Raw genomic sequence first — 14,037 nt, 5'->3', positions numbered from 1 at the left:
CATTTGCTATTTAAATATTAATACCACTCAGATCAAGGTTAAAACAAAGATAATCGATTTCATTCCCTGATGTATTTTCTTAAGAAATATATACTTCTTATTTAAACCTGTTTGTTATAGAATCTGGGCTTTAAAATATATTTTCCAAACATCAAAATGTTACTGTTCACATTAAGTAGGTATCTAATTGTGTTCATTATCATATCGTAATTTGATTTCAATGGGAAAGTAGCCTATAACGTATTTAACTAGAAACAAAATACTCTTCACTAAGGCACATTAATCTTGACTCCGGTGTCAATTTGTTTGAATGCAATAAATGTATACAATGGTATTATTGTGAAAATGTTTTTTCATGGTAACTTATGTAACTCTTCCAGCCACTTCATTACTAATATCTTGGTTCAAGTAGGGTTTTCATCGCTGACTAACTAGTGTATGAGGTGAAACTAATTGATGAAAGCCAATGTGAATTTATATGTACTCACAAAAATGACTAAATATATAACACATTATCCTTATGGCTCACATGTTAATATAATCTAGAATCTAAAATACCACAATAGAATGAAGCCTAATAAAGTGGTAGTAAAATGCGTAATGGCAAAAAGTGGAAAAACACTCTGGATATAATAGAAATGAGCATGACACAAATTGTTGCTATTTTTTTCTTCTTTTACTTACTATTAGTCATGTCTATGGAAAGTTCCTATGGATTAGATAAATGGAAAAATAACGTTTAAGCTTTAATAGATTACAAAGCTTTAGAAAACTATTTTATAGTGATATTCAATACTGACTTTATATAGATGTCTTTTTTTGGGTTATTTGTTAAAGAACTTTAAGACAGGAAAAAATATGGTTATTTCTAAGGGTATGTTCACATGAGGTCATTCCGTCCGTAATTGACGGACGTATTTCGGCCGTAAGTACCGGACCGAACACAGTGCAGGGAGCCGGGCTCCTAGCATCATAGTTATGTACGACGCTAGGAGTCCCTGCCTCGCTGCCGGACAACTGTGTCGTACTGAAAACATGATTACAGTATGGGACAGTTGTCCGGCAGCAAGGCAGGGACTCCTAGCATCGTACATAACTATGATGCTAGGAGCCCGGCTCCCTGCACTGTGTTCGGTCCGGTACTTGTGGCCGAAATACGTCCGTTAATTACGGACGTAATGACCTCGTATGAACATACCCTTAAGGCTAATTTTGCACTGGTCACTTGGTTTAACAGAACTTTAGTTGATAAACTCTTTATTGTTTTTTATTTTTATTTTTTTGCCATCTAAAATCGATTTTTAGTGTCCAAGCAAGACATTTGGGGGTTTTGACTCAACAAAGGATCTCCCAGATGAAGTTATTATGTTCGCCAGGAGCCACCCAGCCATGTACAACTCTGTTTTCCCAATCAACAACCGTCCAATCATAATTAAAACAGAAGTGGATTATCAGTTTTCCCAGATAGTGGTTGATCGTGTGGAAGCAGAAGATGGACAATATGATGTAATGTTTATTGGAACAGGTATGATTTTTGGACGACATTAAAAAAACAAAAACATATGTATATATTATAAATAATAAACATAACAAAGTTTATATCTCAGACTAAACAGGAAAGTCCTAGTCAGTGATGAAAATCATGGTTAAAAGGAATAGCTTAAATATTAACACTGGGATGAGATCACAGTAAGGGGACGTGTGTTGGAAAGGATCTGTTTCATTCTGAGTGTGATATTATTGCTAAATGCCGCCATCAAAGTATGCAATTGGGTACTCGGGGTCAGCTTTCAGATTCCTGTGTTGTAAATCTCCTGACTCAGTTCAAATTGATGCCTGACATAAATCAGACGAAAACTGAACACTGGGCTGAAGCTTTAGTTCCTAACATTTTACATCTGTGGGAAAGTCTTACAGTTAGTTCAGGAAGAGGGCATTTGTGGATTGAGAATTAAAGTGTGAAATAATTTTTGCTATGGGTGTTATGGTGTCGAGCTCTTACAATTAGTTCCCTTTCTGCTAATCTGATTCTGTGGGAGCTATAAAACTTACTCTGTCATTCAGATGAATTCTAATCTCACTACAGTTTCTAGCAGGAATACCTCCAAGAAACTCAGCCATGGGTAGGAAGTCAACAGTTTAATGAAATATTAGGAATTAACACTATGGATAGATCATGTTGCTTTACAGTTTGACCCATATCCAAAAAGCTTCCAAATGACTTCAATGAGAATACGCGCAATAGCGCATATGGCATTTTGTATGCAGGCGTAATTAAACTACGTGTCACATTAAAAAAAAGCTTCATGTCAATGTCAAACGTGCAAAATTTTCTCATTGAAGGCAATAAAAGGTTTGAAAATGCTGCCAAAAAAACGCTTACTTGCTAGTTTGAGTGTTTTTCATGCTTAAACGCAGAACGTATGTTTAGACCAGTAAATTTTTTAATACAACCCATATTTTGCTACAGAATGTGAAAAATCATAACAAAACATGTCAAAAACACGTAAAAAAGCATCAAAATGCGTGTTATTTTAAAAAGAAGCGTTCAAAAAGTATGCTCTTTTTTTTTTACACAGATTACACTTTTGATTTTTTTTTCTTCCTACAGCTTATTCCTTGTGAACAAACCATTGAACATAAATATAGAGCACAACACTAAACTTGTTGAATATATTCTTCTTGAAAGTATACATATATAGTATATATGTTGTTACTTCTTATCATTCATGTATTATACAATTCTACTTAATGCAAATTGTACATAGACTTTCTTTAATTACTAATCATAAACTATAATATTAGTATTTTATTATTTTTAACGTCTGTATTTGCAGTGTTAAATATAGTGGAATCTATGTTCTATGATCAAATGATTTAATCTGCAGGACAGAAATAGTATGGGTTTTTCTGTGCAATTATTTTAACTAGTGTTCCATCTTCGTCTTCACAATGCATGCTCTCTTCTCTAAAGCAAGCCAAGAGAGTGTTACTTTGTACAGGCTTGTCAACCACATTACAATACATATACCTTGTACTTACAAACCTGTATATGTACATGTTATACTTATTGTAATGTCCAAGCTAATTAAATGACACTTCTAGTATTACAAGCCAAGGCAGGTTGAAGCCTATATGTTGCCCTCAGGCTGTTCACATGTTCGTGGCTAGGTATATTAACACTCTTGAGTAGACACTTGGATAAAGCTGATAGCAATGTTCATTAGCACATCACTGTGAAATCTAGCAAGATGACCAAATGATACTAGAGAGCAAACTATCTGTCTGACCTTAACAAAGTGGCTATAGGTAATTTTACACCGGCCAAGTTTGGCCGATGCCACGAGCGCCGATCAATGGGACAGCTCATTGATTGACGCTCGTTTGCTCCTTTCACAAGGAGCTAGTATGGGGACGAGCGCTTGTTACACCGATCGCTCATCCCCATACATTTGTATCATGTTAGCAGAACGTCTCCCTGTTATCGTTGTGCTGCCGACAACGATAATATTTCACACTTTTAAAATGATACGACCAGCAGATGATTGAGCGTTTGCTCGTTCATCTGCTGATCGCTGCCCTGTTTAGACAGGGCAATTATCAGGAACGAGTGTTTTTTGAACACTCGTTTGCCCAATAATTGGCCAGTGTAGAAGGGTCTTATCAGTAAACATCTGTGTGAACGTATTATATACTACTCCATTTGTCATGACAGATAAAGATTATTTATTGAACATTTCCATAGTCTACCGTAGAATACTGGCACCATTTATTTGTAGCACTGGTTTAATACTGCCATATTTAATTATTAACTCTACAGTTAAATCATTCATTATCAATTGTCTTCTCATCACCAGTCTTTACAAACATGTTGCTTGGGTTAAAAGACAGCTGCTCTTCATCTCTTCTAAATGGGAAGCAAATAATCTAAACTGAACAGTCCATGGATGCCTGCGTACTTCCTTAGATAATCCCCATCAATGTCACAGTCTTAACTCTCAACATTAAAACATGATGCTTGCAGTCAAAACAACTAAACCGGAGGGCTAAGGCATTTTTTACAACCTAGGGGATGAGAAGGCTACATGGGATATTACTAAATAATACAATACAGGTTACCAAAAAATACAATATAATGATATGTAGCTCTTTTTTTGCTTTCTTTGATCCTTGTTCTTATTAGAAGAGAATATAAAAGTATAACATTTGCATGGTTCTCTACACCCTGTAGCTTGGGTGACTTACCAAGTGCAATCAATGTCTCGGTGGATCAATTCTCTAAATATATGACCTGAGGTAATATTTCAAATAGTGGAAGCATTTCTGTCATTAAAGTGAATTAATAGCCCTCTTATCCTTTAGCCAAGCTGTAAACTGGAGCCTATTGATCTTAAAAGAAGTAGATGGTTTAATTTGTGTGAAAGTATTTGAAATTCTACTCTTCAAAACTTGATCTGCAGCTCAGATACAGTACAGCTTTGGTACCTGAGGCCTGATCACAGTCTCCATAGTGATTAACTTATGTTACCTTTGACCTCTAAAGTTAGTGCAGATGCAGAGGCTACACAATTTTTACGTTGAGTATTCTTTAGAGAGAGCCAATTCATTTTAATTAAGGTGCCCAGAGGTTAGTTGTCAAATTTCACCCTTTACTTATCGAAGTCTGCATCTATACTAAAACATTTATGGCGTAATAAGTGTTGATAGTTCTCACTACACTATTTTGTTCTTGACACATTTACTTTCAAAACTTAAATTGAATTCAGCATTCTAAATACTACCTTTCACTTTTCTATGAAAATTGTTATAATTAATCCATACAATGTTGTCTTGGGAATACAGCACAACGCAATACTGTGCTATGAGAAGGTTAATAAATGCTATTAATCACATCAAGACTTTAGAATTGCATGGAATAACATGAATTCTGTCTATGAATAGTTTGTTGTAGTCTAACAAACCCTTTTCTTGTAGATTCTCAGCTGTCCTATTCTTCTGGCAAGCCATGATATTTCAAACTGTTTAGCTGGCATGTTTGAGTTGCTTTGATCGCAGAGTTCATTCAATGGTGTAGTCGTTGTAGGACTGGGGTACCATGGGTCCACTAGAGAAAATTATTCTAAGGGACCACCATAAATTTATATGCATGCCCACTTTAATTGCATCCTACACTAGCCCATTATCATTGCGCACACAAGCCATAACATTAATAGATTCTAATAGGTTATTTGTGAATCAGTTCCCTAAGAATTGTGTGCTGAGACCTCCACTGATGGCTAGAGAAATAGGGTCAGAAGTGGTAAGCTGAGCAGTGTCTCTTTGATATCATATCATAGTAATTACACAATAAAATAATACACAGTGTTTAACTATTGATTGTGACAGTTGGGTGAGTGGGTTGGTATCATTTTTGAATCGGAGCCTAAAAGTGCAAGCTCTACTTCTTGATATAGCTAAAAACCTATCACAATAGAGTTTGTACAATGTGCTAATACCATATACCAGCGTATACTAACTTCAGTGTTTAAATCCTGCACATTTTGTACTGCAGGTCCAATTATAAGGCTATGGAAGAGTTTTTAACACATTTATTTTTATACATATACACAAAACGCAATACAGAAAACTATCAAGAGTCCTGGTGCCCTACGGTAGCCTGATAACAACAGAGAAAAATGAAGGCTTATACAAATCATTGATTAATTCAAGTAATATAATTATGTATATATATATATATATATATATATATATATATATATATATATATCCTAAAACCTGCTTCTTACAAAGCCTGAGTATGCATTTGCCTCAAGATGGTTTTTGCTAATCTGGAATGCATGACTTCTATAGCATATATGAAGAACATAAAAAGTTATTACCCCTCTAGTATTGCACAGAACTCCTACTTGCAAAGACAGATCGGTTGTGATATTTTTTTTTATTTTAGTTATGTTTCAATGTAAAGCATAATTGCACACTGCCTTTGTTGATTTAACTTTTTAGTTAGTTATATATGTGTTTATTAACTATTTATAGGGACATTCACATTTTCAAATTTATCATCTCGACTTTTTTTCTATAAATGAATCCGTAATTAATTAAATCCTCTACTTATTTTACTTATTGCTGTGCAGAATATATTTACATGTTTTATGGGCTTTGTTTTATGGGCAGTGACATAGTTGTGCAATTGCAAACTATTATACAGAGTTGTTACATGTCGGAATTTTTTATATTATGCTAATAATGACTTCATATTTTGAGCCCAATCTGACAATGGTAGGCTAGTCACATTGGCAAACATCACAATATTATCTGATTATTTTTTCAGTGAACTTTCAGCTGGCAAACTCAAAACTCAGAGAATTGGGTGATTTATTACTTTACCCGCTTCAGTTTTTAGAGCCACCTCACTGAAAAAATTAATGTTGTCCACGTTCTTTAATCTCGCAATATAATCTCCCCCAGATACATAGATACTTACCTTCAATAAATGACACGTCCCTTAAAGAGGCTCTGTCACCAGATTTTGCAACCCCTATCTGCTATTGCAGCAGATAGGCGCTGCAATGTAGATTACAGTAACGTTTTTATTTTTAAAAAACGAGCATTTTTGGCCAAGTTATGACCATTTTTGTAGTTATGCAAATGAGGCTTGCAAAAGTCCAAATGGGTGTGTTTAAAAGTAAAAGTCCAAGTGGGCGTGTATTATGTGCGTACATCGGGGCGTTTTTAATACTTTTACTAGCTGGGCGCTCTGACGAGAAGTATCATCCACTTCTCTTCACAACGCCCAGCTTCTGCCAGATCACGCTGTGACGTCACTCACAGGTCCTGCATCGTGTCAGACAAGCGAGGACACATCGGCACCAGAGGCTACAGTTGATTCTGCAGCAGCATCAGCGTTTGCAGGTAAGTAGCTACATCGACTTACCTGCTAACGCCGATGCTGCTGCAGAATCACCTGAAGCCTCTGGTGCCGATGTGTCCTCGCTCGTCTGACACGATGCAGGACCTGTGAGTGACGTCACAGCGTGATCTGGCAGAAGCTGGGCGTTCTGAAGAGAAGTGGATGATACTTCTCGTCAGAACGCCCAGCTAGTAAAAGTATTAAAAACGCCCCGATATACACACATAATACACGCCCAGTTGGACTTTTACTTTTAAACACACCCACTTGGACTTTTGCAAGCCTCATTTGCATAACTACAAAAATGGTCATAACTTGGCCAAAAATGCTCGTTTTTTTAAAATAAAAACGTTACTCTTATCTACATTGCAGCGCCGATCTGCTGCAATAGCAGATAGGGGTTGCAAAATCTGGTGACAGAGCCTCTTTAAGTTCATCCTTTGCCAGCCCTAAGCCCTTCCAGAGGAATGCCAAACAAAGCCCCATGGATAACAACTTCAACTCGTAAGGGAAAAATAAAATGTGTCCTCACCCCAGCACGTGAGAGGGATACGTTTCCTGGATCTAGTTTACATTGCCCGCCTTTAAATTACTAATTATAACGATCAATATAATTAATAAGGAGATACATTTTGGGCACTGTTTTAACTTTAGATATTATTTTTTCCATTACTTTTGTGGTTAGGAGTTACTAGGTTTAATAACGTCTACTGTAAAGAACCCTCTCCTATTTTTGAAGACCAGTTCCCCAGTCCAAAACTGTAAGGTTTAGTTTTAGGTTTGGCGAGGTTAAATCTTTGACCGCATGTGAAAGAAAACCTAGCTATATCTCCTACAATTATTATTTTTTAAGGATCGGCATTAGATGAGCAAAGCAATTATATCTGTATTGTAATTTATATGAAAACGACTGTACGTCCATGTATCGATGAGTAAGTGGTAGACTTAAAAAGTATCAGATATAAACTGTTAATATGTAAGCGTCCGGATCTGACAAGAAGCCATTAATTATAATTTTATTCAGTGCTATTTGTCAGAACCTCAGTGTGTAAATATATTTGACAGACTTTAACAATTTTTTTCCTGTCTGTCCGATGATTGGGAAAAGCTGTACATGTGAAGGGAATGCTGCATAGGTTAAATGAAGAGCCTCCAGCATGCAGCTGCATGGGGAGTGAAGTGTAAATTTTAGCTGTACTCCAGCTTGACAAGTGCCCTCAAAGATCAACAAAGATGTTATCTGGACCTTTGCACATATGTGACACTTTTTGGTCTCTGATATATGCACTCAAGTGTTTAAGAACAACCATAAAACACATAGCAACTCATAAAAAGTACAAGAAAATGCATGTCATATACCACTGGGGTATACTGCCAGCTTCTGGTACTATATTAAAAGTTTTTTCATATTTTTCACACACATCTGTAACCTCACCAATTAAATTGTAGCAACAGGTAAACACTGTCAAATTTGACAAACTTTTACTGCTTCCTGTGCTAAAACTACTGACAGAAATTTTGGAGTCTCAAATGCTGACTTTATATCATTGCAGTTAAAGAAATAAAAATGAAAAAAATGCATTATATTGGCCAATTCTATGTTGATATTTAACAGAATTTTATTCAGAACTTATATTTTGCATTAACTATTTGCACTGTAGCTGAATCTATACCACTTAATGTACAGTATACACACACACACACACACACATATTAATCTATTTTCCTATTAGAATCATTTTCCCTCTCTATTTAATAAGATGATAATGATAAATGACTTTACATTTATAAAAACACTAATGCAAATAAAAAGGGTGCAGCAGTATTTATTTTGTGTTTTTATTGGTAATATGTCATGCATATACCACCCGTTTCCCAAATAAATTAACCATCTTAGACCTCACTATATTTCTGTTTGCAGCTATCATAACATCTATTTTTTTTTTTTAGACATTGGGACAGTTTTAAAAGTTGTTTCTGTTCCCAAGGAGACCTGGCATGATTTAGAGGAAGTACTTCTGGAAGAAATGACCGTGTTCAGGGTAAGGACATCATTAGCAACACTAAGGCCTCATGAACACGACTCTATTAAAGAGCAGTGCTGTACAAATCTGTAAGGGTCAGTTCACAGGTTGGTAAATACTGCGGATTTTCCGCAGAGAATACAGTAGCAGCAAAGTGAATGAGATAAAACAAATCTCATCCACACGCTGCGTAAATACTGAGCGGGAAAAAGGCTCAGAAATTGACCTACAGTGCAGAATTTTATTCTGCAGCATGTCAATTGTATGTGCGTAAGTGCTGCTTATTTGTTGCTGGTTTTCCACATTGAATTTAATGGGGAGGTAAAACCAGCAACAATTAGCAGTTGTTGTGTATTTTTTTCGGCGGGTTCTCAGCGATTCTGCTGCAAAAAACGCAACTCACAAAAAGCAAATCTTATACTTACCCAGGGGTCTATGTTTCTTCCTCCAGGCCGGACTCCTGGGACGACGTTTCAAACCATGTGACCTTCTGCAGCCAAACACAGTCTGTAGTGGTGGTCACATGGGATGAAATTTCATCCCAAGAGGCGGGCCTGGATGACGGCAGAGGGCCAGCCCCCTGGGATGATTCTTCATCACATGTGACCGCTGCTTCAACCAATCACAGGCTGCAGCGGTCTCCTGGAATGAAACGTCATCCCAGGAGACCAGCCTGCTGGCAGGCTGTCTAAGTGCTGCGGTTTTCCACAGCGGACATTCCCATAAAAAAACTGCACTACAGTTTGGTGCGATTTTTAGACCGGAATTCCCTGCGGCGAATTCGCAGCGTGTGAACTCAGCTTAATACAGCACCCATTGCCTGGTAAGTATCTCCATGTGGTTGTAATTTTCTATGGAGACACACAGAAGTTTTTTATCTCACAACTCACGGAATCATGTCATACAGACTCGGTCTGGGTTTGAAATGCATTGTTTTTAAAAAGACACAAATAAACCAACCTTTTACTACAAAAAAGCTTCCTGAATATTTGTGGGATGGCGCCAGAAAAATTATCTTTTTTTCTCACTACCTTAAAATTAAATAGATTTATTGAAATTATGTTCTGAATTTAGATGTCTTTCAAAAATTTCAATTTTTAGGGCAAATTACTAACTGTGAGTAACAACTCTGGCTTGGTATCCAGTTGGGAAAGTGCTATAAATTGGCCATAGGCACATTCGTAATTTAACCAATGAAACCTCTGAAATGTTTAACATATTGGAACACTAATTTGAAAGTTATATTATACAGTATTTATTAAGTAAGGCTTCATTCACATCTGTGTCGGGGTTCCATTCATAGGTCCAATCAGACCTTTCTGTCAGGGGAACCCATGAACGGAATATAGCTTTCCGTTTGCATTGCCATTGATTTCAATGGTATTGCTTCTGTTGTTAATGGTTTTCGGTTGTCTATATTCCATAAGGTTTCCGTTTTGTTAGTGTAATTAATAGCGTGGTCGACTACGCTATTGATTCCGCCAAAACAACGGAAACCTTACTGAACGGAGACAAATGGAAACCATTAGCAATGGAAGCATTACCATTGAAATCAATGGTAATGCAAACAGAAAACTATGGTTTCTGTTTGGTTTTCGTTCATAGGTTCCCCTGATGGAAAGGTCTGACGGAACCCATGAATGGAACCCTGATGCAGATGTGAACGAAGCCTAAGAAGTTGGTATGAGTAACCTCATTCCATTCTTATTGTTGCATTACTTTCCGCAGAGCAGCTATATTTTTCTCTTCTCTTTTGTTTGCCAAATTCATTTTTTTTGTCTGCACAACTGTATTCTATTATAAAGTGAGTTGTCCTCAGCCCTTTGAAATATTATTTCTACATGAATAAGCACATATTGCGTGCGGTTTATGAAAGTCTCTCTAAGGCATCCTGCAGGTGTTTAAAAAAAAAAACAGTGTTAATATGGGCTGCTTAGGATATGAGTAGAAGTATGTGAAAGCCTCGGTGTATAAAGCTGGAAGGCATACCAATCTATAACAATACCCAGAATAGCTGCAAAAAAAGCTTTGAAAGGAAAAAATTTCACAGAAATGAGGATAATTACTTTTTTCAAATCACAGAAGACAACACAATATATTAATAAAAAGACAAATACTTGCTGCAAGCAGATGTGAGAATAATGATTGTAGTAAATAATAAAGTATCTCATTAAAACATTTTATCTTAATAAATCCTTCACAATATTTCAGAAATATTGTACATTTTAAAATATTTTATTTTAATAAATCATTAAAACATTTTATCTCATTAAAACATTTTATATTAATAAATTCTTCACAATATTTCAGAAATATTGTAAATTTTCTGTGCTTTCGTATGAATTGTTATCCTTATGTTTGCAATGTGATTATTATTTCTGACAACAACGATGTTAACTAAACGAAGCTAATCTATGTTTTGTGAATTTCCCCCTTAGGAGCCAAGTGCTATTTCAGCCATGGAGATTTCCACAAAGCAAGTATGCAGTGGCTTTTATTTCACTTACTATGTTTCCATTATCCAATTTCATTAATTTATTCCTGACAGTATCTTGGCTGATGCAGATGTATTAATTGTGATAACACATCCTTTTTCTTTAATTTGACATCAACTGGTTGTAGAGCAGTATCATTAGAGGCCAAGTAAAAAAGGAAACTTTGCACATATTGCTCTTGTGTTATAAACACAACGAAAATTAGTCAGCTAGTTTACTATGAACTTGTTCCATAGTTTATCCTGGATTCTAATTCTGGCATATAATGTTTCCATGCATAGAAACACATCTTACAAAGAAATATATTTTATTAAATGTTAATTTAATGACTATGGGCACCTTTGGCATGGAAAAAAAATATATATATTTATATATGTTAGTGGTTAAAAAAAAACCGAGTTCAGGCTATCTCCATTCCTTCATTCATTTTCAGACCCCCTGATATGCAGTTTGCAACTTGCTCCTAGTTTTAGACTTTTCTCGTGTGGGTATGTCCTTCCCAGTAATACATAGTGGATGTGAGTTCTGTGAGTCCAGGATGCTGCTGTTTTCATCAGCTCTTATGTATCAGCACAGCTTCATTCCTGTACTGCTTTCTCTACTACAGCACATGAGGGATCTCTTCTCCCTTGTGCTAACAGACAGTGATGCCCTTCCTCTCTCTGCGTTATTTGTGGCAGTTTTTTTTACTGCAGATTTCCATCAGATTAGCGGATTAGCCCCACTCAAGGGGGCTAATCCACTTGTCGAAATCTGCATGTCACTTAGTGACGCAGATTTTAAATGCGCGTCATAAAATGATGCTGCTGTTTAAATGGCAACATGGATTTACCATTGAAAACAATGAAAGGTTATTTTTATAGGCAGATTTCACCAAAATCAAGGTGAAAGTTCCATATGAATATGGCCTTGCACAGACCCTACAACAGCAAAATGATAGGAAATTTTTTATGAAAACTATGTAGAAAATTGTTTCATTTTGCATTTAAGATGCAAAGCTTTCCATAGCCTTCCCATTATTGCATGTACTGTATAATGTTACTCTTCATATAATTTATTTTAAATACTTTCTTTTTGATGGTAAGTGGGTTATTCAATGTCTTGATGCACATGTGTTGCTACCAATGAAAATGTATATTTGAATAAACTAGTGAATTCCATAAGATATTCATTCCCGTACACTATGACAAGAATGTGCTCTTACGTAGCTCCTTTGCTCTTTCTTCCCCCCCAACTGTTATCTCAAGACTCAGTAAAATGATTCAGAATTGTAATTCAGTCCTCATTGTCCGCATTCTAACTTCTGGGGAACTATTTTTAAAAAATGGATCTCCCATGCAAGGACCTGTATGACATGAAAGCAAGCAGCTAAGATGTTGCTATGACCTAAAAAAGGCTGTTCAGTAAGTTTTTTTTTTTTTTAGCCATAAGTGCCAATGTTAAAAGAGTTCTAATAACTTTAGAATTGCTTTTTCTATTGAAAATCTTGTACTCAGCATGCAACTCCCCCTTCTCTCTCAGTACATTGTATGGGAAAAACCTTCTTACAGCATCCACATCGCATTCTCTCTTGGCTGCAAATAGTAATTGATCTGGTACTGTATAAATATAGGAGTATATCTATTGGATAAAGCAACCAAAAAGAGAGAGGGGAGCCATGTACGGACTAAATCACACCACACTTGCAATGTTTACATGTTGGAGGTATATCAGCAATACTAAAATGTAACAAATATTTAAGGAAAAGCAACCATAAAGTTATTATATTTCTCGTAGCATTGTCACATGGCCACAAAAAAAACAAAAAACCATAATCCTGGACATTCTATTTAATTACTGTACATTGTAGTATAACACTAACACACTTCACATAGAAAAAGAGTATAAAAGCCTCTTTAACTGATTACAATGAGCAGACCTGTAATGAATGAACATAGTAATATATCCAAATTACAACTACATCCTCCAAATCCATTAACTGGAAACTATTTACCTATGTATTTTTAAACTTGGAAAGCAGACTTTAAAGTAAGACATTAAATGTCCCGCTGTCCCATGATACTTTCGTTCACGCTCAAATGCAGTGTTCTGAAATTCCAGATGAAGCAATGCATAATACATAGCCAAAACAATGCAAAAAAGGATTTATATTAAATGAGGATTATGGCGAGGCTGTTACGTCGTTTATGGCGTCGTACAATATGAACGTTCACATATTTTTCCCTATTGCTTTCGTCTGATTTAAGTTTAAGGCATTCAATAAAGACAGGATATCTCTGGCTGTTAAGCACGGTATTACCGGGATATTACAAATATTGAAACAAATACCATAACACAGTTTGGAAACAGCTTGCACTATCCATATGGGATCTTTTTTTTTTTTGTCTGTTGGAGTTAATTGTATTTGGCAATGGAACATGTTTTATTTGAGAGCAGGGAAGGATCTGTTGTGCTGGCAGAACTACAATTAAATGCATCAAAACATATATTCTCGGTTTAACTCCAGAAACACAGCAACAGGCTTCAAGGCTTTCTGTCTTTCTAAGTCTTGGGTAGTTTGACGCTAAGTGATTGGAGACTTCTTTCTCCCAAGATGAGAACTGTATTT

At 36.0% G+C, this 14,037-nt stretch overlaps 1 protein-coding gene across 1 annotated transcript in view; it reads left to right on the top strand.

Annotated features, from left to right (window-relative positions):
- SEMA3A (semaphorin 3A) overlaps positions 1-14,037 on the top strand; it is a 239,240-nt gene that overhangs the window by 187,783 nt on the left and 37,420 nt on the right. The window contains exons 11-13 of the mRNA XM_075857367.1: positions 1,306-1,525; positions 8,861-8,952; positions 11,373-11,414. Of these exons, the coding sequence (XP_075713482.1) occupies positions 1,306-1,525; positions 8,861-8,952; positions 11,373-11,414 (354 nt within the window). The remainder of the gene's footprint in view (positions 1-1,305; positions 1,526-8,860; positions 8,953-11,372; positions 11,415-14,037) is intronic.

Source organism: Rhinoderma darwinii, chromosome 3 (genome assembly GCF_050947455.1).
Source record: "Rhinoderma darwinii isolate aRhiDar2 chromosome 3, aRhiDar2.hap1, whole genome shotgun sequence".
Lineage (NCBI taxonomy): Eukaryota > Metazoa > Chordata > Amphibia > Anura > Rhinodermatidae > Rhinoderma > Rhinoderma darwinii.
Note: the sequence above shows the minus strand (reverse complement) of the source record. Positions and strands in the feature narration are given on the sequence as shown.